This window comes from Pinus tabuliformis, chromosome 9, assembly GCF_031772625.1.
Source record: "Pinus tabuliformis cultivar Carrire ecotype Pingquan chromosome 9, CPIR1, whole genome shotgun sequence".
NCBI classification, from domain to species: Eukaryota; Viridiplantae; Streptophyta; class Pinopsida; order Pinales; family Pinaceae; genus Pinus; species Pinus tabuliformis.
The window spans coordinates 607,715,213-607,740,787 of NC_142307.1; the positions used below are offsets into that span (position 1 = coordinate 607,715,213).

The following is a 25,575-nucleotide window of genomic DNA, read 5'->3' on the forward strand; positions in this document are numbered from 1 at the left end:
AATGGATACAAAAGAGCAAAACAAAGCTAGCAGCTCGTAGTTCAGAATGTGAAACAAGGTTTCAAAAGTCCTTTTCGAAGGCTAAAGCCCTATCATTTATACATCTCGAGGCCCCAAGCTGGCCTCCTAAATCAGTGGGACTTAGCTGACCAAACGAGGAGTGAACTGCTGCTTCCTCAAAATCCGTTTGGCTGCCTTCTAGATCCGATTGTGGTGGCTGTCAGAGCTCGGAGTTGGGGGTGAAAATCCCGAGGAAGGCCATTTAATGCTGTGGACAACCCTCCTACAAATCCTCAACCCCATCTTGGCTGTCTCCTAGCCCTCATCTGCATGGTTTTGCTCCATTAAATGTCAAAAAACCTGAAATAAGCACGTGTTAGCCACCTAGGAATAGTGACTGCCCTTATTCGTACAAATGACATAAATATACTAAAAAATGATGCATAAGTTATGAAAAACGAAGGGTTGAGCAAGGCTAGTTAGGCCAAATGAGCCCAAAATGTTACCAAATTTGGGGCTCATCACTAGCCTAGGCCACACTGACCATTAGCATGGCTGAAATTTTACCCACGTAGTTTCGAACTGGTGACCTAACTTGTTGCTTGAGTAGGCACGACCTAAGAGCATCTAGGATATCAAAATCACCCGAGGATCACACCTAGACCATGCCACACTAGCCCTCAGTATCATTGGATCTTCTTCCATGAGGTTTTGAACTCATGACATTTTCACCATGAAGTTCCTTAATATAACACCCTAGATATTTACCCACAATGTTTTGAACCAGTGGCATTTTCACCATGAAGTGCCTTAACAAAACACCATGTCATCACTAATGGGGTTGATTATGGGGATTTGAACCTTAAATCTTATGAATTTCATGCTTTACATAATACTTCATAATATGATGTTTGCCAATTTCACTACCCTCTTAAGATACAAATATTTTAAAATTATTATTTTAATATATAATAAATTATTTACCATTAATAATTTCTATTATAATTTTTGAAATAATATTAATAATATTTAAATATTTTTTTGTTATTTTAATATAAAAATGATATCAGTAAAAATATATATAAACATTTAAATAATATTTTGTAATAAATAAATAATATTTAATAAAAATAATAAAAATATGATTATATTTAATTAGAAATTCTTAAAAAACTTTATATTTAATTCGCATAGAAACCTATGTTAATGTAATATTTATTTTGTCTAATAAAATTGTATTAATAAAAGTATGATCATAGGTTTATATTAAAAATTCATTGTTTCACTGTACACGAAGACTCCTCTTCTTTATTGTAGAATTTGACAATTTGGGAGAATTATAATTTTAGGAGGAATCACCTCCAACATATTAGAGATACCAAAGATCTTAAATACCTATGCCTTTACTTTTTTCAAATTTTTATTGGGCAAATAATAATTACAATGTTTTTTTTTTTTTGTTTTTTTTTTTTAATTTTCATTGGGTTACAAATAATAATTGATTTTTTTGGTTAGATTTTAGATTTTTGTGATTTATATTGTAAATAAAAATGTTTTTGAAATTAATCATATTATTAGGATTTGGTTTTTTGAACCAATTAATATGGGTCATTCTCTAGACAAAGGTGAAAAAACTAGTAAATCTTAAAGATTAAATAGCAAGGATACATAAGGATCCAAAACTAGGTATTATGAATTAACTATTAGTAAATTAATTATTAAATCAAATAAAATAATATATAGTTATAAACTAGTTGTTAAGAATGAGTTATTAAATTAAATAGCCGTTATGAATTAGCTATTAGTAAATTAATTATTAAATCAAATAAAATAATATTTAGTTCTGAATTAGTTATTAAGAAATAATTATTAAGATAAATAAAATAATATTTAGTTATAAACTAGTCATTAAGAATTAGTTTTTATTTATTTCATATATATTAATTAAATTAATTAATTTATAATATTAAAAGAATTAAATAAAATTAATAATCTTAAAAAGATTAAAAATAAAAAATTAGTGTTTACTTAATTAATTATTAAAATAATATTTAATTATAAACTAGTCATTAAGAATTGATTTTTATTTATTGCAGTTATATATATATATATATATATATATATATATATATTAGAAGAAATAAATATAGAAAATATTAAATATTTATTAGAATAAATTTAATAATTTTATTAATACAAATTAGGGAAAAAAAATTATAATCAAAATTCAAGAATAAAGAAAACATTAAAATAATATTTCTTATTAAAATTGAATATAATAAAATAATTAAAAGAAAATTATGTATTTTTTTTGTATCAAACTTTCATGGGCGACCTTTTTACTATTTATCTTGACTTTATTGAATTTTTCTTTAATTTTAAAGTTTATCTTAACAATAGAGACTGTCTCTATATATTGAGTTTTTCTTAGATTCTTGGTTAGAGCAGAAAGAAAATAAAGAAAACCCCTCATTAAGAACCAAGCTCCGCACGATTTATCTTGACTTTCTTTCTGGTCAATAATAGAAAACCCTCCACACATCCTTCTCGTTACATTTGTGTCCCGCCCCGCCTCCACGACGCCCAAACTTTCAGGTCTCCATCAGTAATTACATCTCTTCCCATGCCTCTGCTTCGTCTTCACCACGCACAGACATTGTCTCCGCCCCGCCCAAACTCTCGAGTCTCCGTAGATAATTACAACTTTAACCCACCCCTCCCAAGCCTCCGTTCTGTCTCAGCACGCAGAGACTTTGGGGGTTTTGGTCACTAATTACTTTTCTTCTCATCCCTCCAATAACCAGAGAAAGTGAGGTATAACTACATCTTTTCTTTTCCTTCGTGGATGCGTTTTCGGGCACAATAATTTGACCACTGTTTTTCTTCAAACTTGAATTTATATTTTTTATTAAAAAAATCAATAAATTTATTTAAATTAAATATAATAAGTATATTTAATTTAAAATCAACAAAATATTTATATAATCTATTTATTTATATGGAAAGTTAATTGAGTTTAGCTTGAGATTTTGGGTGGAATAGTTGTTATTCTCTCTACTGAGGTTTTTTTGTAAGTTAACATATTATTGACACTCTAGAATAGAGTAACTATGTTGTGTTCTTAAGTGAGTCTATACTAAATGCCCAAAATTTTACTGCTCAAGGTAAAAATAAAATATTCTCTTTATAGGAAAGCAATGTCCACTATAATAGAAAACTAAAATGAATACACATGCTTAATTAGTTTTAATTAAAAGCATTACAAAACATCAATAATCCCACCCTCACTATTCTTACTCAATCTTTTGTTAATATTACAACCCAGTGTGGTAAATTATTTCACTCACACTTAGTCATAAATAAAATATTTCCACATTACTTAACGTAATTTGTTATCTAACTTTAAAAAGAAATAAAATAATTAGAAGTAAAAAGAAGTGTGAATAAAATATTTAAAGGTCACACATTTCTAAAATATTTCAGGGAAAGATTTAAATAAATTATTTGAAGATCTATGTTAACAAATTTATGTAGATATCAATTATATATATATATATATATATATATATATATATATATATATATATATATATATATATATATATATATATATATATATATATATATATATATATATAAAGAAAATATTATAATGTTGTACATAATAAAATATTCAATGTCTAAAGAAAAACGTAATTAAAAGTTGGAATATAAAATAAAAAATATCAAATACTTCCTAATAAGAATAATAAGGAGGTGTAATTCATTCAATTCTTAATATAAAAATAATATGTAACATTTAAAAGTATTTATAATAATAAACAAAGTTAATGTTGTTTACTCATAAAATATTTTAATATCCCAGATCAAGTAATATTGACATATACTTAAAAATATACTAATAACAAAAAAACTGAATGTGGACAATGTAGTCTATAGATAAAATGTCTCAATACACATGCTATGCAAAATACTTTGATCTCAACTATGTATATATTATATATTGTTTACATTTTCTTTTGTATATGTCCTATAAAACAACAACAAAAAATAATTTTTAACAGTGAATTTTTTGAAGTAGTGTCACTATTTTTCATTTTGATATTTTTTAGGTATATAGATATTTTTTGCGAGCTTTCCGTGAAATCCAATAAATTTGTTTAGACTGACAATTTTAATATAACATTCAAAAATACAATTTAAACAATGAAAAAATACACATTCTAGATATAGAGAGAGAACCAAATTCATTGGGATCTATAAAATACTGAGAGGGACACAATTTTTTTCATATTTTACATTTTAAAAGAGGATTGCACCTGAAGAGATTTATTCCACTTGCAACCTGCTAAATTTGTAATTAAGATATATCTATACCAATATAATAAATTTTCAATAACAAAAAATATGATAAAATACTTCTTATATTAAAATTTCTTAGTTCAAACACACTCTTTTCTATTGTGAAATTTGAAAGCATTTTGATGTTAGGAGGAATAACCTATAACTTACAATAACCCTTAAAATCCATATATTTGAGATCTTTGAGTTTTGTGATTTCATATGGCAATGGTTCTAAATGACAACATCCATTGAGATCCAAAAATATGAGATTTTTGAGATCTCTAATTTCACATGGAAATGATTTTAACCATTTACATCCCTTGATGTATAAAAACTGATTGTTTAAAATATTGTCAATGCTTGAGTGCACATCACCAACTTCAGTATAATTCAACTAAGAAATTCAACTTGTTTTTGTTTTTTGTTTTGTTTTTTCTTAAGGAAAGAAAAAACTAACAACTTTCTATTAATTAAAAATATGTTTACATAAGAATGCATATAACATATGTTCTAGTATAATCCTAGTTACATATGATTGATAACAAGATATAGGGTTCACAAACCCCTCAAAGAAACCCCAAAAGGAGCACAATATATACCACAACAATGACCATCCCCAAATCATTCTAGCACTGCTGGAAGATGCTCCAACCAACTAGATATGAAGAAGAGGATTCATTGTATAAAACCCTAGGGTAAACAAGCACCATAGCACATCACAAAGAGATTTAAAAATTTTGGGCATGCATGCCTTACCAACTAAAACCCCAAGGAATGCAGGCCTACAAAAATCCCAAGTGGGAGCTATAAGTGATGTGAAAAGTTGGTCGACCCACAAATAAAAAATGTTTAAACCCCAACAACCAACAATGGAGGTAGAATTAGGGATAATACACCCATAAAATATCTTGTAGGATCAACACCCAACATAGGGATGTGATAACGAAAAACAAGTGACAAGACTCGACAAATCCCATGGCCATGACCCAATAGTCATATCGATGAACTTTCACCAAATAAATCTACAATGATGAAAACCAGAAATAGGGTGGTAATGATCTTGAGAAGTAAAGACATAATAAGAAAAACCGTAGTGAAGTCCTGAACCCTGACATGGACAAAACTTCCACATGGCGACATAGACGACAATTGCAAAGGAAGGGGCATAGTCGAGAAAGGTAGGCTAAGAGGCATGAACTGGAGAGTTAAGTAGACAAGGTTCACCACACAACTGTCCCATCTACATTGACAGTAACTAGAAATAGGGTAGTGGTGACCTCGAGTAGCAGAAGACACACCGAGCAGAACTACAACGAAGTCCTGAACCCCAACCAATATAGAGCTTCCACATGACGACGACAACAACAATAGAGGATGAGGACACAATCGAGAAATTTGGGCCAAGATGTAGGAATAAGAGTCCGAGTAGGCTAGGCTTCATTGTTTGACCTTCCCTCCTTCAACAACCGCTCTCCACAAATTTCACCCTTGGTGGTTAGCCCTTACCTATTTTCCTTAGCAACGAGAAAAAAAAAGGACTAAAATTCAAATTGTTTTAGTTTCCACAATGATCTTGGCAATAATTGTAGCCCTGTGTCACCTAAATATAACATCTTGAGAGACACAAGGTTAAGGAAGAATGCTTTCGAAATCACTTCCAATTAAAATTTGCATACCAAAGTTAGAGTCACCAGTTTTGGAGTATCACTACCAAAAAGAGAGAATCATCTTCAATTATCGCAATAGAAGGATCTTGCCTCTAAAGGGGCTAAAAGCATTATGGCACAGGGAAAATATATAAATACAAAGATACACACAATTGATTAATAGGAAAATCTACATATTGTATATATCTTAAAAATAAAATATAAATATATATTAAAATATAAATATAAATATTTTATTCATTATATATAAATATTTTGATAATAAGTAAAGTTATATTTCTTATATAATATATATACATATAGCCAAAGGATATCCACCCTCCTTAAAAAAATTTAAATTCTATATTTTGTAGCAAAAAATACTTTAATATAAATTTTATATAGTAAGATAAAAAATATTAATAGTGTTTGGTTCAAATATGTTATTTGAGAGAATGTATACATATTACAGTTAAACAAAATCAAAGTAGAAAAAATAAATTTAGCAAAACTCAAGAAATTATTGGTAATAATGTTGGTTTTTTATGTTGAAAACATGCTTTAAACCATTGGAAATTGAATGTTGTTGTTGTGGACTCCTTTTTTGACAATTATGGTGGGGTTGGCCATGATGTTTGGAAGATAATTCATCATATTGTTCACCTAAAGAGCTTATTTCCTAGCATGTAAGCTTATTAATTTGGTGTTCTAGTGCATTGAGATGATCCATCTGTGCTTTTAGAATGTAAGTGTATTAACTTTTGGTTCTAATGTATCTAGAGGACTCATTTTTGAAATTATAGAAAACTCAATAGCATTTAGCAAAAGGAAGAGAAAGAAATGACCAAACTCCTCCACATAAAGATACAAGTAAGGAAGATACATATTATGCTCTTTCACTCAAGATCACATGCAAATCTCATTTCAGTAAAGCTAGTATATAAATTTTCATTGGAAGTTTGTGGTCATCCATGAATTAGGATTAGTAAATAAGGAAGCATAGCTAAAGGTAACAAGACAATGCAAAATTATATTAGTTATCTGTGTTTATTTTATTAATGAGGTAGAATTAGATGTAGTTCCCTTTGATGTATGTGGAATGGTGTTTGGAAGTCCCTACATGTACATGTAATATGAAATATTCATGTGCACAACCAACAATACCAGCTCACCAATGATGGAAAATCATTCACCATAAATGTGCACAAAGGAAAGTTAAAATTTTCACCAGCAAATGCCAACCAAGTCAAGAAAATGATCATTTCTGGCAAGAAGTTTGTTTTATTGTTTTTAAGAGAGAATCGTCTTGTAAAAGAGTTAACAAGTGCAAATGCATCCTTAGAGGGGTGTACTAAGAAACATAAAAAACAACTGGCAGAGTTACTATAGGCTTACAGGGATGTGTTCTAGGAGCCTAAAGGGCTACCACCCAATAGGGAAGCAGAGCATAAGATCCAAATATTCCAACGGCTCCCTCACTAAACATTGGGTTGTACAGTTAGTTTGTTATAGAAGCAAGTGAGGTGAAGAAACAATTGAAAAAACTACTAGAATGGGGTGTCATTCGACTAAGTACACCACCATGTGGGTCAACCATCATCACAGTTCCAAAAAGAATGGTACTTGGTGGATGTGTATTAATTACATTGCATGAATAAAATCACACTCAAGAATAGGTACCCCCTACCCAAGATTGATGATTTGTTGAATTAGTTGTAGTAAGTGAAGTACTTCACCAAGGTGGACTTAAAGTGTACATATCAATAATTTTGAGTCAGAGAATAAGATACTTGGAATAACGCCTTCAAAACCAGGCAAGGTTTGTATGAGTGGGTAGTAAAGCCATTTGGCCTATGCAATGTACCAACTATGTTTATGACGGTAATGAATGATATGATGCACAATTTTATAGATTCATTTGTTATTTTATATTTGGAATATATACTGGTATATAGTGCTACCTAGGATGAGCACATCTCACCTTTGATGCAGGTGTTGGAGACATTAAATAAGCACCAATTTCTAGAAAATATCAAGAAGTGTGAGTTTTCACAGTAGTATCTGGTGTATATAGGGCATGTGATGGGTGGAGGAGAGACAAAAATAGATCCTGCCAAGATGGAGGCCATCATAAAATGGTTCGTGCCTACTAATGTTTTTGAGGTTAGGAGTTTTGTTGGGGTGACACAATACTTGAGAAAATTCATAGCCTCATTTTTAGTGTTAACAACATTACTCCATGCCATACTAATAAGTGGCAAGAGTTTCTAGTGGGGAAAGGGTAAACAAAGGGCATTTGATGAGTTAAAGAAGAAGATTAGTCAAGCACTAGTTCTTGCACTACCAAACTTGGATAAGCCCTCTCAAGTGGAGATAGATCCTGGTGAGTATGTTATGGGAGTGATATTGATGTGGGGGGGAGGCTTGTATGCTACCATTCTAAATTAGTTCATGGGGAAGTTGTTAACTACCCTACTTTTGATAAGGAGGTTTATGAAATTGTGCAATCTATGAAGAAGTGGAAGCATTATCTAATGGGTAAGGAGACAATAATCCATATATATCACTAGCCACTACAGTACTTGCAGCCCCCAAGTAAGTTATATATGACAGAAGATATAGTTTTTCAAAAAACGCTTAAAACTACAAGATAGGGACAAAACAAACTTTAACAGATTGGGTTGAAAGGAGAATTTCTAGCCAAAGCTAAATGGCACACACGAGAAATGGTGGAGGATAAATTTCCTCACCTCATTCATTGGAAGCATTTTAGGACTAAAAGTCTCAAAAAATGGGAGTGATTCATATTTGATAATTATATTGTTTTTCATCCACATCAATTATTTTAGCATGGAAAAAGTGGAGGAATCATCTGATAGGACCATTTTTATTTGCGAGACCCAATTTGGGAAATTAGGGCCTAAAATCTTCTTGGAGCATTTTGAGGCATCAAAGACTGTTTTTTAGGGGGTAAAACTTTGACACTTTGGTGCTACATTCTTTTCTCCTATTGTACACACAAATACCTTTCCAACAATGCAAGAATCATCTTGGTTGGAGTCCATATGGAAAATTTATGCCACTTGCAAGTTGACCTTCTTGTTTTCACGAACATAATTCCAGGGGATTCCACGTCATCCCCATTTACTCATGGAAAATATGCTAGGCACGTGATAATGATAAATAAGACTCTAGAATAGTCCATATTGTAACTCTGGTTAAGATTTAAAGGAGTCAAACCTAACTACTACTTAGCTATTAGGTTATGTTTAAATGGGCCACTAGGAGGAAAAGGGGTTCCATTCTTTTCAAGTGTATTTTGTTGCATAGACAAATAGAATAACTAAGAGGGATAGGGAGAGAGCACACATATATTATTTTTGCGTTGTCGTACCCACAAGCCACATGCCTTCTTTGTACTTGCAACCATTTTTTATTTAGATAAAGAGAGCAAAGCTACCTCAACTTCCAACTAGGTTTTCTCCCAGAAGGGTTTCCCAAGATATATTTTGTGTTAATCACAGTTTATGAATTTTTATTTCATTGTTCTCTATTTTTTTTTGTAATTATAATTAGCATGCATACACAATAATTAGTAATTTAGATATCTAAAAATGTAAAGAGAAATAAACCCTTGTGGTGTAGATTTCAGATTTTTAAGTACAATTTGTGAGATTTGTTGTGATGAATTGTTGAGTGGAATGTCCGCAAAAATTTACAAATCACATATGAAAAAACAGGAAAGAAAAGTTGATAATGATGTAGGAAAGAAAAAGGATGAAGTGACAAAAGATGGAAAAAAAAGAAAAGAAATAGAAGCATGGTTAACAGTGAAGAAGAAAACGAAGTGAGTTATAAATAAAAGTATTTTGTGTGTGGGTTGAGAGGTATATACAATAAATACTTGAAGGAATACATCCCTAAGAAACAGTTATTGGATAATGTCATTTTATAATGATATTAGTTAGAGATTAAAAACTTTTGAACTTGTGTGTACCCGAGTCAATAATGTTCGAGGTAAAAAATCACTAATGTAAAAGATTTTTCGTCATGTGTTATTGTGGTAAGCATAAACTAAAGGAGAATCTCAGATCATTAAGAGAAAAACTATATGTGGGTAGAACCATTGATTTGATGTAGTCTACACCTAACAGAGTCATCGACCTTAGTGAGGAGGCAATTAGGTAGATTTCAAGTAAAGAAAAAGGGTCTTGTGTAGGAATAAAATGATGATTGAAAAAGAAAAGATAACTATGAGGAAAATTTTTGCAAGATATAGAGGACCCATGGATGTGTGTCTATGAAGAATTTTTTTCCTAGGGAGTATGATGTAGGAGCATCGACATCAATGTTACAATTGAGTCAGGAACCCAGGAGATTGAGGATGATGAAAATGAGAGTGGTGATATAGAGTAAGAGGGATATGTATGCAAATTTTGATGGAAGAATGGTTGATGAAGCATGTATGAGAATAAGTTTTCTAGAGAACTAGTGGATATAACGACTGACAACCCATTTATTCTAGTAGATGGTGATTCTTTCATATGTACTTCAACTAATATTTATGTAGGTACAATATGATAGCAGAGAAGATCAAGAAGGAAGAAGACCAAATAACTATTAAAGATGAAGAAAAAGGACAACAAAGGCAAATAATGATAAAGGACTAATTTAATGAAGAATGCTCGTTAAAGAGGAGAGATAAAAAAATAGTACCTATTTGTAATTTTTAATGGATGATATTATGAATATTCTAATAGTGTATGCATATTACCAAAAGTCTATGTAAGAGAAAGTGGTCCAGGGTAGGGTAGTCCTGGCTACTCAAGTGGAAATTATGCTTTTAGAAAATTTGCAAATTAATATATGAAGTGGAAAAATTAATTGTCTGTGAAGGGGAAAGAACTTGCAGACTTTTTTGGTAGGTAGTAACCACAACTACGTCTCCTACTTGTTAAAGTGTTGAAAGGCACATAAATAAGGGTGGGAAGTTACTCTTGGTAAGTATATATATTTACATCTTGGTCCTATCTATCTTTTATACAAATACTTGATGGTAAATATGCCATTTATGTGAGTATGAGCTATTTTCAAAGAATTTAATTTTAGATGGTTTTCCTATGAAGCTTAATAATGAAAATTTATTCCACAAATATCTAAAAATCATGGCATAAATATTGCAACTGCATTTAAAAATTATGGGAAAAAAATATGAGGCAATTATCCACATGGCATTTTATTGTAAAAAGGCTACAATAAGACCTTCAATTTATGGTCCAATTAAATTCTTGGAAAATAATTTCTTCAATAATATTGAAAGATAAATATTCTTTTTTCAAAGTTAAAAATTATAATTTGCATTGGTCAATGCTAGACTAATAGTGATCAACAACAAATTGATTGATAGAGTCCTGCCTTGAGGTGGAGTAAATCTAGCAAATATAGAGATGAATATTGTTGAAAAAATCATAGATGAAATAATGGATAGATCATAGGAGATAGTTAGGGAGATATTATTGGATATATTTAAGGAAATAATTAAAACTAATTAGCTATTTATGATGCATTTTTTATGGTCACATATATTTATAAATATAAATTCCCTTAACAGAGAACCACATCATGCTCTTGATATCCCTTACTTTTTGAGGGTGTGTCTTTTTGTGTCTCTTGCCTAGTTACATCAATCACAAATCTCCTAATTTCTCTATATGTAGAAGGAAAGAAAATAAATAAATAATATTGAGTAATATATGATGATCATGACCCTAATGATGAATAAGAACATCCATTAATACCTATATGGTTTACCGAACCTTAAGAAGGTATTCTTTAACATTTTATTTTTTTAATAAAAAAGAAGTGTGAGAAGAATTCCAAAATAAACATAGTTTTATTGATTTAAAAGATGAAGAAGATTAGTAGTGTGACAAATATTTTGAAGATTAGATTGAGAGTGAGTGTGAAATGGAAAATTGAAGAAGAAATGTTTTTCATCTTCAACCCTCTTAGGATCCCATAGGTGAAGCCCATTCATCCTATGGGATTTTCGGAATTGGAGGATATTCAGTTTTGTTATTATCTTGGCAATGTTCATTTTCTTCTTAACACTAGTCAATATAGAAAGACAATTTTGGTTTTTTAGATTGGGGTTAATCACCTCCATATAATATCTTAGTTTTCTTTTTCCTTCGAGCTCTTCGTTGTCCCATAATTTCTCCTTAAATTTGGAAGTAACAATATTTTTAATATTGTATGGGTTCTGCAAGATGATCTCTTCCTTTATTTCCCAATGACCCAACCATGATTAGGCATCCTTATGCATCCTTATGCCTCCCCAGTTTGAGTAGACGGTGGGGGTTTTGGGTAGAGCTAGAAGCAATTTTAGGAACCTCTTCACATTCATGTTGTATAATTTCTTCTTATACATAAGATTCCTGGTAAATTGTCCTTTCAATGGGGTAAGGCTTGCAGGTGGACATGGTAGGGAGTATTTCCTTTAATCTTAAGGTTCTAGGGTATAAACTACTTTTGGATTTCTTCAATCTTCCTCCAAAAGTTTTTGGATATACATCCATGTAAAATACCAATAACAACTAGAGTTTAAAAAAAGCTTTTTTAATCTTAAATCCTAATATTTATCTATTTATAATAATTTTTAAGTTTATACCCATATATATATATATATATATATATATATATATATATCTATATATATATATATATATATATATATATATATATATATATAAGGAGTTTGCTTTACTACTATATTTTGGACTTTTTGATGGTCGGATCCTGTGGAAAAAATTGAGGTGAAATCTTGATTTGTGTTATTTAAACTGGTTTTTTTAACTATATATGGATTCAACACCCTGAAAAACTCCTAGTGCACTTTGATTTTTCCGAAGTTACCTATCAAGCTTGTGATTTCAATAAATTCCTATGGAATTTTAGAGAAATTAGATCCAAAAAACCCACCTGAAAAACATCCAAAAAACCTCACTAAAAACAACTCTAATGAAGAGTATTATTATTTTCTACTATGATTTTATTAGAATAGAATATAAAGGTTAATAAATAGGTGAAAAATGGAAAATATTTAGTATAATAGTTGAAATTTTTATTAATAGTTATATGTCAATTTAGTTTAAAATGTATGTATAAAAATGTAAAAATTTCATTAATCATTTTGTAGAAATATGATTAAATTAATGAACTCCACATTAACACATTTATATTATTAATTATTTTATGATTTAAAAAAAAATTAAAATTTCACCGATTCCCAATATGTTTTAGAATGTAAATTTTGTTATCTTTAAAATATTTTAATTTAATTATATTTTAAATTATATTTTTTAGTTTTTAAAATTAAAATTTAAAAAATAAATATTAATGTTTCTATTGGTGAGAAGGTGTTTTGTTAAGGCATTGGATGGTGTAAAGGTTCCTAGTTGGAAACTTTATGGGTAAAAATCTAATCATGCTAAGGGATAATGTGGGGAGCATGATTTTGAAAATTTAAAAGATCCTCAAATGTAGAAATGAGTCTTTGGGATTAATCACATTGGATTAAAAATTTATTTATCTATCTATTTTATTTTTTTAATATTATTATATAAATTAATAATTAATCTAGTTTTCAACCAAATGTATATTGAATAGGTCAACTGTAACAAATAATATTATATAAATTAATTATTCTTACATAATATTATTATATAAATTGATAAATACTTTATAATATCGATATAAAATATTTAATTATTACATAATAGATCGTTTCTAACAAAATATTAAATAATTTAACAAACATCTCTTTATCACGTATTCTTAAATAATTTTTTCTTTCCTTAGTAATGATTTCACCAACGGCTAATTTTAAACAGCTAACCCTAAACAATGATGCATCCATGTTATCTGAACAATGATGCATCTCTACTATTTATTCTTTAAGATCAATTGATTTCTCAAGGATGAACCACATTAGTTTCTACATTATGAATAACAAAAGTGTCAATAATAACTACTCAAGCCAAATTAAATATACTAATGATATGGAGACTCACATAACTTAATAAACTATATATAAATATATAATATTTTAATTTAATTAAATATTATACTCGCGTGACTTAATAAACTATACATATAAATATATAATATTTTAATTTAATTAAATATTATACTCGCGTGACTTAATAAACTATACATATAAATATATAGTATTGCAATTTAATTAAATATTATTAATATTTATAAAAAAAATTGGGTTACACATTTGAAAAAAAAGTCAGGTAACAAAATTATTAAAATTTTAAAAATTAAATATTGATATTACTTTTTTATTTGTTTTAAATTGTTATTATTAAAGATTTATTTTCAAATTTTATATAAAGTAGGCTATACCTTTCTTACATTTATGAGATGAAAATCTATAAATTCTAATTCCATATTTATGGAAAGGATGGAAGGATATTTAACCAGCAATGACGTCTGATGACTGTGTATCCCATTGTTGATTTTACTAATATACTAATCCTCTGTATGTTTATATTTATATATGATTTATAATAAGTCAAGTCAGCTTGCATTTTCAATAATGACTAATGACTGCCTAACCAGGGCCGTATCTCATTGCAAGTTCGTGTTTATATATGATTGTCTCTAGCCCCTTCAGACCCGCGATTCTTCTGTTGCGAAGCCAAAAAATTGGCAATGGCTGCTATTATCACTGAAGTGGCGGCCAATACGGTCAGTAGCGCTATTTCTGCACTCATCCGACAAATGGACGATGTTATTCGGTTGGATGAGAACCGTCAGCTTCTAGAAGGGCAGTTAAATCGTATGAAGACTCTCTTACTCGATGTTAGAGATCAATTTCAAGATCGGCAAAAGACGCCCCCTCAATCTCTGCAAAATTGTCTGCTAAGGATGCAAGACGCAGTTGGAAAAGCAAGAGAGTTGATCGATTGCTCTCGAAGGCGGCAGCGGTGTATCAGTCGCCTCCTTTGCAAGCCTAAACTTTCTACAGAAATCCGAAAGTGGAAGACAACATTTGATGAGCTCTTTCACAATCTTCAGACCGACTTCTCTGTGTTTCACAGTGCTCAACAGATTGCGTCCGCGGCGCCACAACAGGCGAATCTACTGCTTCAAGACGAACCAGACACCGGACTGGTAGGGTTGGAAATTAGATCTGCTGAAATACGACTTGAGAGGTGGCTTACAGAGGCCCCCCGCGATCGGATATTTGCTGTATATGGGATGGGTGGGGTTGGCAAAACAGCGTTGCTAAAAAAGGTCTACAACACCTACAAGGTAAGTGGTGTTTTTAATCATGTGATTTGGGTTGCAGTTGCCCAATTTTCCATTCTGGAGTTGCAGAGTCGTATGGCTTCTGCAATCAATTTAGACCTCAGTGCCTATTCTTATAATGATGTTGATTCGCGGAAGATGAAGCTGTCGGCACATCTGAGGACGAAGAAATTTTTCCTAATTTTAGACGATTTGTGGAGCGCAGTCACTCTGAAAGAATTGGGCGTGGAATTTGGCGAGAACAAAGGGAGCAAAGTTGTATTCTCTACTCGAAATAGAGATCTGATTCCAGAAATGAATGCAGACCAGTCCATGCAAATACAGCCACTGCCAAGAGAGGAAGCCTGGGAATTGTTTTGCAAAGTAGCTTTCAAAGACGGGCATGTGCCTGACGAGATAGAGCATATTGCTAGAGTCGTCGCAGAGGAGTGTAAAGGGTTGCCCTTGGCTATAAATGTCATAGCTTCAACAATGATTGGCAACCGGGCTGTAAATGAGTGGAACCTTGCTTTAAGGCAGATTCAGACTGTGGATTCAAATTTTCCAATTACTCATCCTCGACTTGATCGAGATCTGTATGAGCGATTGAGATGGAGCTACGATAGTTTACCCCATGCTCATTTGAAAACCTGTTTTCTGTATTGTGTGATTGTTCCAGAGGACTGGTACATTCCGGTGCACATCATATCGCAAATCTGGATCGCAGAAGGTATAATAAAGAGCAAACATGTGGACTCCTTAATGGATACTGCGCACAGCTACGTAAAATTACTTGCCGATCGTTCCTTATTCCAATTGAGAGTAGTTGGTGGATCCAGTTATTGGAGCGTTACTTTGTTGAAAATATAATTTCAACAGCGATCGCCGATATCGCATATCGGCAAGTCGGCATATCGGCAGGTTGAAGCATAGGAGGCAGGCAGTGGCAGCGATATAAAATGTTGCCGAGGAGCGATCGCCGATATCGCATCGGCAAAGTCAAAGTGAAGGGCCGATATCGCATCGGCAAAGTTGAAGTGAAGGAGTCATAAGGAAGCTCTTGTGTTTGCGATGAGCGATCGCCGATATCGCATCGGCACTTCGCTATCGGCAATATCATAGGGTCGGGGACTTTGACATGAGTAAAGTTGCGATGCGATGGAGTGGACCCGATGGCTTCCCAAAACCAAATTGCATAATGTTTGAAATTCACCCGACGGCAAATATTAAATGTTGCGTGGAGTAAAGCTAAGTTTTGGTTGACCATACGTCTTAATGAAATGTCATAGTGGTAGGTAGAATATTAAAGTTTTACATAGAGTTCGTAAGTTTTTTTTATGAGAAGGTATGGGCGTATGTACTTATCACATAAATTCTGTATGGGATAGGTGTATGTAATTTATTACTGTGTTGACTTGTGTTTTTATGGATGGCACACGGGAGGTTTTAGTGTGAGTTCACAGTAGAGTAAAAAAAAAAATCAGAGTGGTGAAGCGAAAACCATGTGTGGTATGTATTGAACACACAGCAGTGTGTAAAAAGATAGAAACAGGGTGATGTAATTTCAGGTGTGTGGAAAAACCATGTGTAGTTTTGCACAGCAGCATACAGCAGCATATAAAAGTGTTTCACACCAGTGAATGTAAATTTTGTTTTATAGCAGTAAGCTCATGTAAACTTTTGTTATAGCAGTAAGTTGTTTTTCACAGCAGTGAATATGAAAACAATTTTACAGTGGTAAATCCCTCTCAGTAAAAGAGGATGTATCAGTTTTTGTTTTAATGAATAGAAATCTTTTATGGTAGTAAAATACTCTAGTTCTCTGAGTGAAATTTCTTTTAAGTCTTCTATGGACAAAAGATCCTGGAGTAAAAGAAACAGAGCATTGCCTCAGTGTGTTTAAATATTGGTTTTTGGTATTTTCCCCATTTAAAAGAAAATACCCAACAGTGGTATCAGAGCAGGCTTAGGCTCTTGAAGGTGTTCAAGAAGCTGAAGGGAGAAGGTTGTTGCTGCAGCAAAACTTCTCAGGCAGACAGAAGACTCAGACATCAAAGGATTCAGGTATTTCAAAAGTTTTTTTTGTGTTGGTGAAGAAACAGTCAGTTGTTTTTAAACATACACAGTCAAGGAATGGCTAGCACAAGCACTGGTATGGGTTTGTTTAACACCCAACTCCCACAGTTTAATGGGAAGAAATATGACTACTGGTCAATAACTATGACAGCCCTGCTTGCTTCCCAAGATTTATGGGAAATAGTTGAAGAAGGTTTTGAAGAACCAGCAGATGAAACTGAGTTCAATGCATTAACTCAGGGAGAGAAGGATCTGCTTAAGAACAATAGGAAGAAGGATTCAAAAGCCCGAGTGTTGTTGTATCTAGCAGTAGACCAGAGTATGTTTCCAAGGTTAGCAGCAGCTAAGACAGCCAATGAGGCATGGCAAACCCTTAAGACAGCCTATCAAGGCATGGAGAGAGTGAAGACAGCAAAACTACAATTGCTGAGAAAGGATTTTGAGAACTTGAACATGAAGGAGTCAGATAACATTGACTCATTCTTCACTCATGTGATTGGTGTAATCACACAAATGAGAACTCATGGAGAAACCATTGAAGACAGAAGAATTGTGGAGAAAATATTGAGGGTCTTACCCTCAAAGTTTGATGCCATAGTCACCACCATTGAAGAGACAAAGGATCTCTCAAGATATTCAGTTGATGAGCTACATGCATCACTGATAACACATGAGCAGAGGTTGAGTAGGAATGAAAACTCATCTCTTGAGCAAGCCTTCAAGACCCAGATGTCCTTTGGAAGAGGCAGAGGTCAAGGCAGAGGAAACAAAAGAGGAAGAGGCAGAAGCCAGAACAGAGGAGGAAGGAACAACCCATCAAATGCACAAGGAAGAGGCAGCAATCCAAATCAGAACCAAAGTCAAGGCAGCAGCCAACAAAGAGATCAACATCAAGCTCAAGGACAAAGGTATGATAAATCTAATGTTCAATGCTATTATTGCAAAAAGTATGGACATTATGCTAGTGATTGCAGAAAGAAACAACATGATATGAACAGCAGACAAAATGCAAATGTTACAAGAGAAAACAGCAGTCAAGACAATGTTCTGTTAGCTTGTAACATGGCTGAAACACATAGTGAGGACATATGGTTTTTAGACTCAGGTTGCAGCAACCATATGACCGGAAATATAGCCTTCTTTTCTGCTCTAGATAAAAATGTGAAATCAGAAGTCACACTAGGAACTGATAGTAAAGTGTCTGTTATGGGAAAAGGAGAAATAAAAATACTTTCAAAGCAAGGAGAAAGGAAAACCATAGCAGATGTATACTATGTCCCCGGAATGAGATGTAATCTCTTGAGTATTGGACAGCTTGTCCATAAGGGGTACAATGTTTTCTTTAAAAATGATGTGTGCACCATCATGGATATACCACCCAGCAAAAGATGCATTGCTGAAGTAAAGATGACAAGGAACAGGATGTTCCCTCTCAGGATCAGGGCAGACATGAAAAACAAAAGGGAAATGGCAGCAGTCACCCAAGAGGCCTTTCAAAGTGTGCCAAAGGATGAGAACTGGTTATGGCACTTGAGATTTGGGCATCTCAATTTTGGAGGTCTAAACTTATTGAGCAGAAAAGGAATGGTAAAGGGATTACCATTGATAGAGAAACCGGACAGCCTATGTGAAGGCTGCATATTGGGAAAACAACACAGAGAAAGTTTTCCATCAGGGAAAAGCATAAGGGCAAAGACACCCTTAGAGATTATCCACTCAGATTTGTGTGGACCAATGCAAGCTCCATCATTAGCTGGCAGCCAATATTTCTTGACATTCATTGATGATTGTACAAGAAAAACTTGGATATATTTCCTTAAAAACAAGAGTGAAGTGTTTGAGAAATTCCAAAATTTCAAAGCACTTGTGGAGAACCAAAGCGGGCTGCATATAAAAGTTTTGAGAACTGATAGAGGAGGTGAGTATATCTCCAAGGAATTCCTAAGATTTTGTAGAGAAAATGGAATTCATAAACAGTTTACAACTCGGTACACCCCACAGCAAAATGGAGTTGCTGAAAGGAAGAACAGGACCATCATGGATATGGCAAGAAGCATGTTGAAGGCAAAGCATTTGCCAAATGAGTATTGGGCTGAAGCTGTACATTGTGCAGTGTATATTTTGAACATGTGTCCTACAAAAGCAGTCTTGAACAAAGTGCCGGAAGAGGCATGGAGTGGGAGAAAGCAAGGAGTCACCCACATGAGAGTTTTTGGGTGTGTGGCCTATGCACACATACCAGATCAGCTAAGGAGGAAGTTGGACAGCAAAGGGGAGAAATGCATCTTCATTGGATACAGTGATGAATCCAAAGCCTACAGGCTGTACATTCCATCTACCAAGAAGTTCTTTGTAAGCAGGGATGTTCAATTCATTGAGGAAGAAGCTTGGGATGGAAGCATAGAGAAAACAGTGAATGTCAAGAGCTGTTTGTCTCATGATGAAGATGAAGAGGAAGTGGCTGAAGTACATCCCCAAACAGCAGCGCCAACACAAGGACAGCAAGGGACACCATTGAGGACAACACAAGGACAGCAAGGTACACCATTGAGGATCAATGAGAGTGCTTCTCCAAGCACACCACAAGGAGGAAATTCAAGTGCATCTTCAAGCACTTGCACACCAAGTGAACGAGGTAAGAAGTTTAGAAATCTAAGCGACATTTATGAAGAAGGAATGAATTCCTTATTTGCCTTGTATTGTCATGTTGATGATCCTATTCATTTTGAAGAAGCTATTAAAGATAGGAAATGGATAGAAGCTATGGATGAGGAGATGAATGCCATAGAGAGAAACAAAACATGGGATTTGGTTGAGCTACCAAAAGGCAAAGAAGTCATTGGTGTGAAATGGGTCTACAAGACCAAAAGCAATGTTGAAGGCAAGATTGAAAGGCATAAAGCAAGGCTGGTTGTTAAAGGCTACAAGCAGCAGTATGGAAGAGATTATGAGGAGACTTTCGCCCCGGTTGCAAGAATGGAAACCGTGAGAGCAGTGTTGTCCATAGCAGCACAAAACAAATGGAAAGTCTACCAAATGGATGTGAAATCAGCATTCCTAAATGGAGTGTTAATGGAAGAGGTCTATGTGGAACAGCCTCTAGGATATGAGAAGAAAGGTGAAGAGCACAAAGTGTGCAGATTGAAGAAAGCTCTTTATGGGCTGAAGCAAGCGCCAAGAGCATGGTACAGCAGGATAGATTCTTATCTATTGGATAATGAATTTGACAAATGTGAAGGAGAACCCACTGTCTACATCAAGGAAAAGGATGGTAAAATTTTAATTGTTGTCTTGTATGTAGATGATGTTATTTTCACTGGAAATGATATTTATCTTATTGAGAATTTTAAATCAGTCATGAAGGATGAATTTGAAATGACTGATATGGGTTTCTTGAGATACTTCTTAGGCATAGAAGTAGAGCAAAATGAAAAAGGGATTTTTATATCTCAAGCAAGATATGTAAATCAAGTTTTGGGCAGATTTAACATGGAAGAATGCAAGGCAGCCATCACTCCCACAGTGATGGGATTAAAGCTCAGCAGAGAGGACAGCAGCAAGGATTTTGATCCTAGCTTGTATAAAAGTATTGTTGGCAGCCTTATGTATTTAACAGCAACTAGGCCTGATTTAATGTATGCTGTTACTTTAATTTCCAGATTCATGGAGAGGCCGAAGGAGGCACATTGGCAGGCAGCAAAGAGAATTTTGAGGTATGTCAAAGGTACCAAAATGTTTGGCATATTATATAGTGTCTCAGAAAGTTCAGATTTAATTGGTTACACTGATAGCGATTGGGCTGGAAGTGTAGATGATCGGAAGAGCACTTCCGGTTATGTTTTTCATATGGGTTCAGGAGCCATTTCATGGGCTTCTAAGAAGCAGTCCATTGTAGCATTGTCTACAGCAGAGGCTGAATATGTGGCAGCTACAACAGCAGCATGTCAAGCAGTGTGGATGAGAAGAATGTTGAGAAGCTTAGGCCAAGAGAAGGCAAAAGCGACAGTCATCTTTTGTGACAATAGCTCAGCTATTGCATTGTCAAAGAATTCAGTGTTTCACAAGAGAACGAAGCACATTGATACAAGGTTTCACTACATCAGAGAATTGGTGAACAATGGAGAAATTGTCTTGGAACATTGCAGGACTCAAGAACAGGTTGCGGACATCCTGACAAAGCCATTGGATCAGAAGAGCTTTGAATTTTTGAGGAAGTGTTTGGGTATGATTGAATGCCCGACAGTTGAAATTAAAGGGGAGTGTTGAAAATATAATTTCAACAGCGATCGCCGATATCGCATATCGGCAAGTCGGCATATCGGCAGGTTGAAGCATAGGAGGCAGGCAGTGGCAGCGATATAAAATGTTGCCGACGAGCGATCGCCGATATCGCATCGGCAAAGTCAAAGTGAAGGGCCGATATCGCATCGGCAAAGTTGAAGTGAAGGAGTCATAAGGAAACTCTTGTGTTTGCGATGAGCGATCGCCGATATCGCATCGGCACTTCGCTATCGGCAATATCATAGGGTCGGGGACTTTGACATGAGTAAAGTTGCGATGCGATGGAGTGGACCCGATGGCTTCCCAAAACCAAATTGCATAATGTTTGAAATTCACCCGACGGCAAATATTAAATGTTGCGTGGAGTAAAGCTAAGTTTTGGTTGACCATACGTCTTAATGAAATGTCATAGTGGTAGGTAGAATATTAAAGTTTTACATAGAGTTCGTAAGTTTTTTTTATGAGAAGGTATGGGCGTATGTACTTATCACATAAATTCTGTATGGGATAGGTGTATGTAATTTATTACTGTGTTGACTTGTGTTTTTATGGATGGCACACGGGAGGTTTTAGTGTGAGTTCACAGTAGAGTAAAAAAAAATCAGAGTGGTGAAGCTAAAACCATGTGTGGTATGTATTGAACACACAGCAGTGTGTAAAAAGATAGAAACAGGGTGATGTAATTTCAGGTGTGTGGAAAAACCATGTGTAGTTTTGCACAGCAGTGCATAAAGGAAATGGTGGAGCGATTTTTTGTAACTCTATAAGTTTTGTTTTTACAGCAGCATGTAAAAGTGTTTCACACCAGTGAATGTAAATTTTGTTTTACAGCAGTAAGCTCATGTAAACTTTTGTTACAGCAGTAAGTTGTTTTTCACAGCAGTGAATATGAAAACAATTTTACAGTGGTAAATCCCTCTCAGTAAAAGAGGATGTATGAGTTTTTGTTTTAATGAATAGAAATCTTTTATGGTAGTAAAATACTCTAGTTCTCTGAGTGAAATTTCTTTTAAGTCTTCTATGGACAAAAGATCCTGGAGTAAAAGAAACAGAGCATTGCCTCAGTGTGTTTAAATATTGGTTTTTGGTATTTTCCCCATTTAAAAGAAAATACCCAAAATACTTTTGGCGTTCACGATGTTGTGCGGGACATAGCAATTTATGTGGGAGAGAAAGAGGAGAATTTTGTATCCAGGGCAGGTCAACATTGCCCCGACATCGACGCCCTTTTCCCCGACATCGAGAGACGCCATAATTGCAGGAGGCTCTGCCTTTTTGGTAGCAATATTACATCTCTCCCCGACATGGAATTGAGATGTCCAAAATTGGTAGGTCTATCTTTAACACTCAATCTTGAATTAAAAGAGATTCTAGAAGCATTTTTGCTTAACCTCGTCTTTCTAAGGGTGCTGGCTTTAAATAACACGGGTCTACAACTATTGCCAAAATCATTGTGGCAATTGAAACAACTTGAATATCTTAATCTGAACTATATTCAAATTGAATATGTGCATTCAGGCATTGGCAATCTTTCAAACCTTCAGTTTTTACATCTAAGTGGATGTAAGAGGTTAAAATCATTGCCATGTGAAATGAGATATCTCAAAAATCTCAAATTTCTGGATCTCAGCGGATGTCATAATTTAGAATCACTGCCATCTGAAATCGCAGACCTCAAAGAGCTCAAATATCTGAATCTCAAGGGCTGTCGTAAGTTACAGGTGATTCCAGACTGCTTACAAATTGTGAAATTCTGCGGTAGAGAAGAGGGACAGATGATCCCTCGTGAGAGTAAATTGCTCTCAAATTTTCGCGTTCATGTTTGTACTGGAAATTTTAATATAAAAAGGATGTGATCGTAATTTTTTTGTTAAAAAATTTTGTTGTGCAAAATACATTTTTTATATAAATGAGTACATTTTCAATTATATTTTTATAATTTATAAGATTTATATATCATTCTTAATTTAATTGATTTAATAATTAAAAATATGTATTTGTTAATAACCATTATAAAATCATATTTTTTTTGATTAGCAGTAGTTTAATGAGACTGTTTTTTATTAGTTTTTTTTGCCTTGAGAGAAATGAAAATTTCAGTTATATTTTGAGAAAATCTGACAAGGATTTTTGTAAATCTAAGTTATAGTGGTTAAATTTCAATTTTTTAGATTTTTTAGGTGATTTTGATGGTGCTGAATCTATTTCCACCATTAGTTTTTTTTGCCCTGAAAGTAATGGAAATTTCAGTTAGAGAGAATCTGACCAGGATTTTTGTAAATCTAAGTTATAGTGGTTGAACTTCAATTTTTTAGATTTTTTAGGTGATTTTGATGGTGCTGAATCTATTTCCACTATTAAAAACAAAATTCAAACACTGCTTCTAAAAAAATTTTAAAATTCAAACTACTCCGTTTAAAATTATTGAAAAGATAAAACGATGTGCAATTATTGACATGTCTCTTCTCTAAAGAACAAAGATGTAGACACTTAATGCTCACAACTATGTAAAGGTAGTTGCAGATTGCTCCTTATTCCAGTTGTTTTGAAGTTCACGATGTTGCGCGTGACCTGGAAAATTGTGTATCCATGGCAGGTCAACATTGCCCAGACATCGACGCCCTTTTCCCGCACATCGACATTTGAGGTAATTGCAAGAGGCTCTCCCTTTATAGTAGTGACGTTTCTGCCACCAACATAATTGAGATATCCAAAACTGGTTAATGTAGGACACGATTTTGACTTGGAAGTGATTCCGGAAGCATTTTTCCTTAACCTCCTGTAACACGGGAAGCATTTTTCCTTAACCTCCTGTAACACGGGCTACAATTATTTTCAGAATCATTGTGGCAAATAAAGCAACTTGAATTTCTTTGTGTGAATTACACTGAAATTGTAGATGTGCATTGAGGCATTCGCAATCTTTAAAACCTTCGATTTTTACATGTCAAGGGATGTACAAACTTACCATCATGGCAATGTGAAATGAGAGCTCTAAAAATTCTCAATTTTCTGAATCTCGGGAGATGTCGTCAACTAAAGAGCATTGCCACGTGGAATCGTAGAAATCAATGACTTCAAATATCTGGATCTTAGGATCAGTCGGAGGTGATTCCCCTTAAAAGTATAATGCTCTCAAATTGTCAAATTCTACATTAAAGAAGAGGAGTCTTCGTGTAGAATGAAATTTTAATTTAAGGATGCTATGATCATAATTTTTATTAATAAAATTTTATTATGCAAAATATATATTCAAATTAACATTGTGTTTGATGCCAATAAAATAAATAAAGTGAGTATTTTAATAATTTTTTAATATTATATTATTTTCATATATATATATATATATATATATATATTATTTTATTTTATGGATATTATTTTTATGTTAATTTTAAATATTATTAATTATACATAAGTTATTATATATTAAAGTAATAATCTTAAAATAATTATAATTGTCAAATGCTCATGAATCAAGTTAAAAACTTAAACTCTATAATAGTGAGAGGGTGTTATAAGTAAAATATGAGAGAATTGAACATATTGGTTTATAAAATGATTTTATTAATTATTTGTGTGATTTATTTTGTTTTTGAGATTGTCTTTTTTAAAGACAATTTAAATAAAAAATGATTTCATTAAACATATAGAAAATGATAAGATTGAATTTACAAAAGTGGATGAGATTGAATTTACAAAAATAAGTTTAATGTTTTTTTTCAAAATGATCATTAAGAAAAGAAAAGATATTAGTGTAATTAATATTTATGTTAATTATACTACCATTTAGATATATTTTACTAATATTAATAATAAATTAAAACAAAGAAGTACATATCATCTTTCCTTGTCCCCTTTAATAAATATAAAAAGATATGTTTTTATTTATTGAATACAAAGTTCATCTGTTGTCACAAGTGGGATT

At 33.0% G+C, this 25,575-nt stretch overlaps 1 protein-coding gene across 1 annotated transcript; it reads left to right on the forward strand.

Annotated features, from left to right (window-relative positions):
- The first annotated feature begins 14,711 nt into the window (after nt 1-14,711).
- LOC149150058 (putative disease resistance protein At5g63020) lies at nt 14,712-23,503 on the forward strand. The gene is made up of 2 exons (XM_089442688.1): nt 14,712-16,020; nt 22,755-23,503. The coding sequence occupies exons 1-2, from the start codon at nt 14,712-14,714 to the stop codon at nt 23,501-23,503; spliced, it is 2,058 nt and encodes a 685-aa protein (XP_089298814.1).
- The last annotated feature ends 2,072 nt before the right edge of the window (nt 23,504-25,575 follow it).

What these genes read in the sequence shown, in the direction of transcription:
- LOC149150058 (XM_089442688.1), top strand. Translation starts at nt 14,712, where the DNA reads ATGGCTGCTATTATCACTGAAGTGGCGGCCAATACGGTCAGTAGCGCT. An exon ending in GCAAATCTGGATCGCAGAAG is followed by an intron (nt 16,021 to 22,754) that starts GTATAATAAAGA and finishes CCCATTTAAAAG; the next exon opens with AAAATACCCAAAATACTTTT.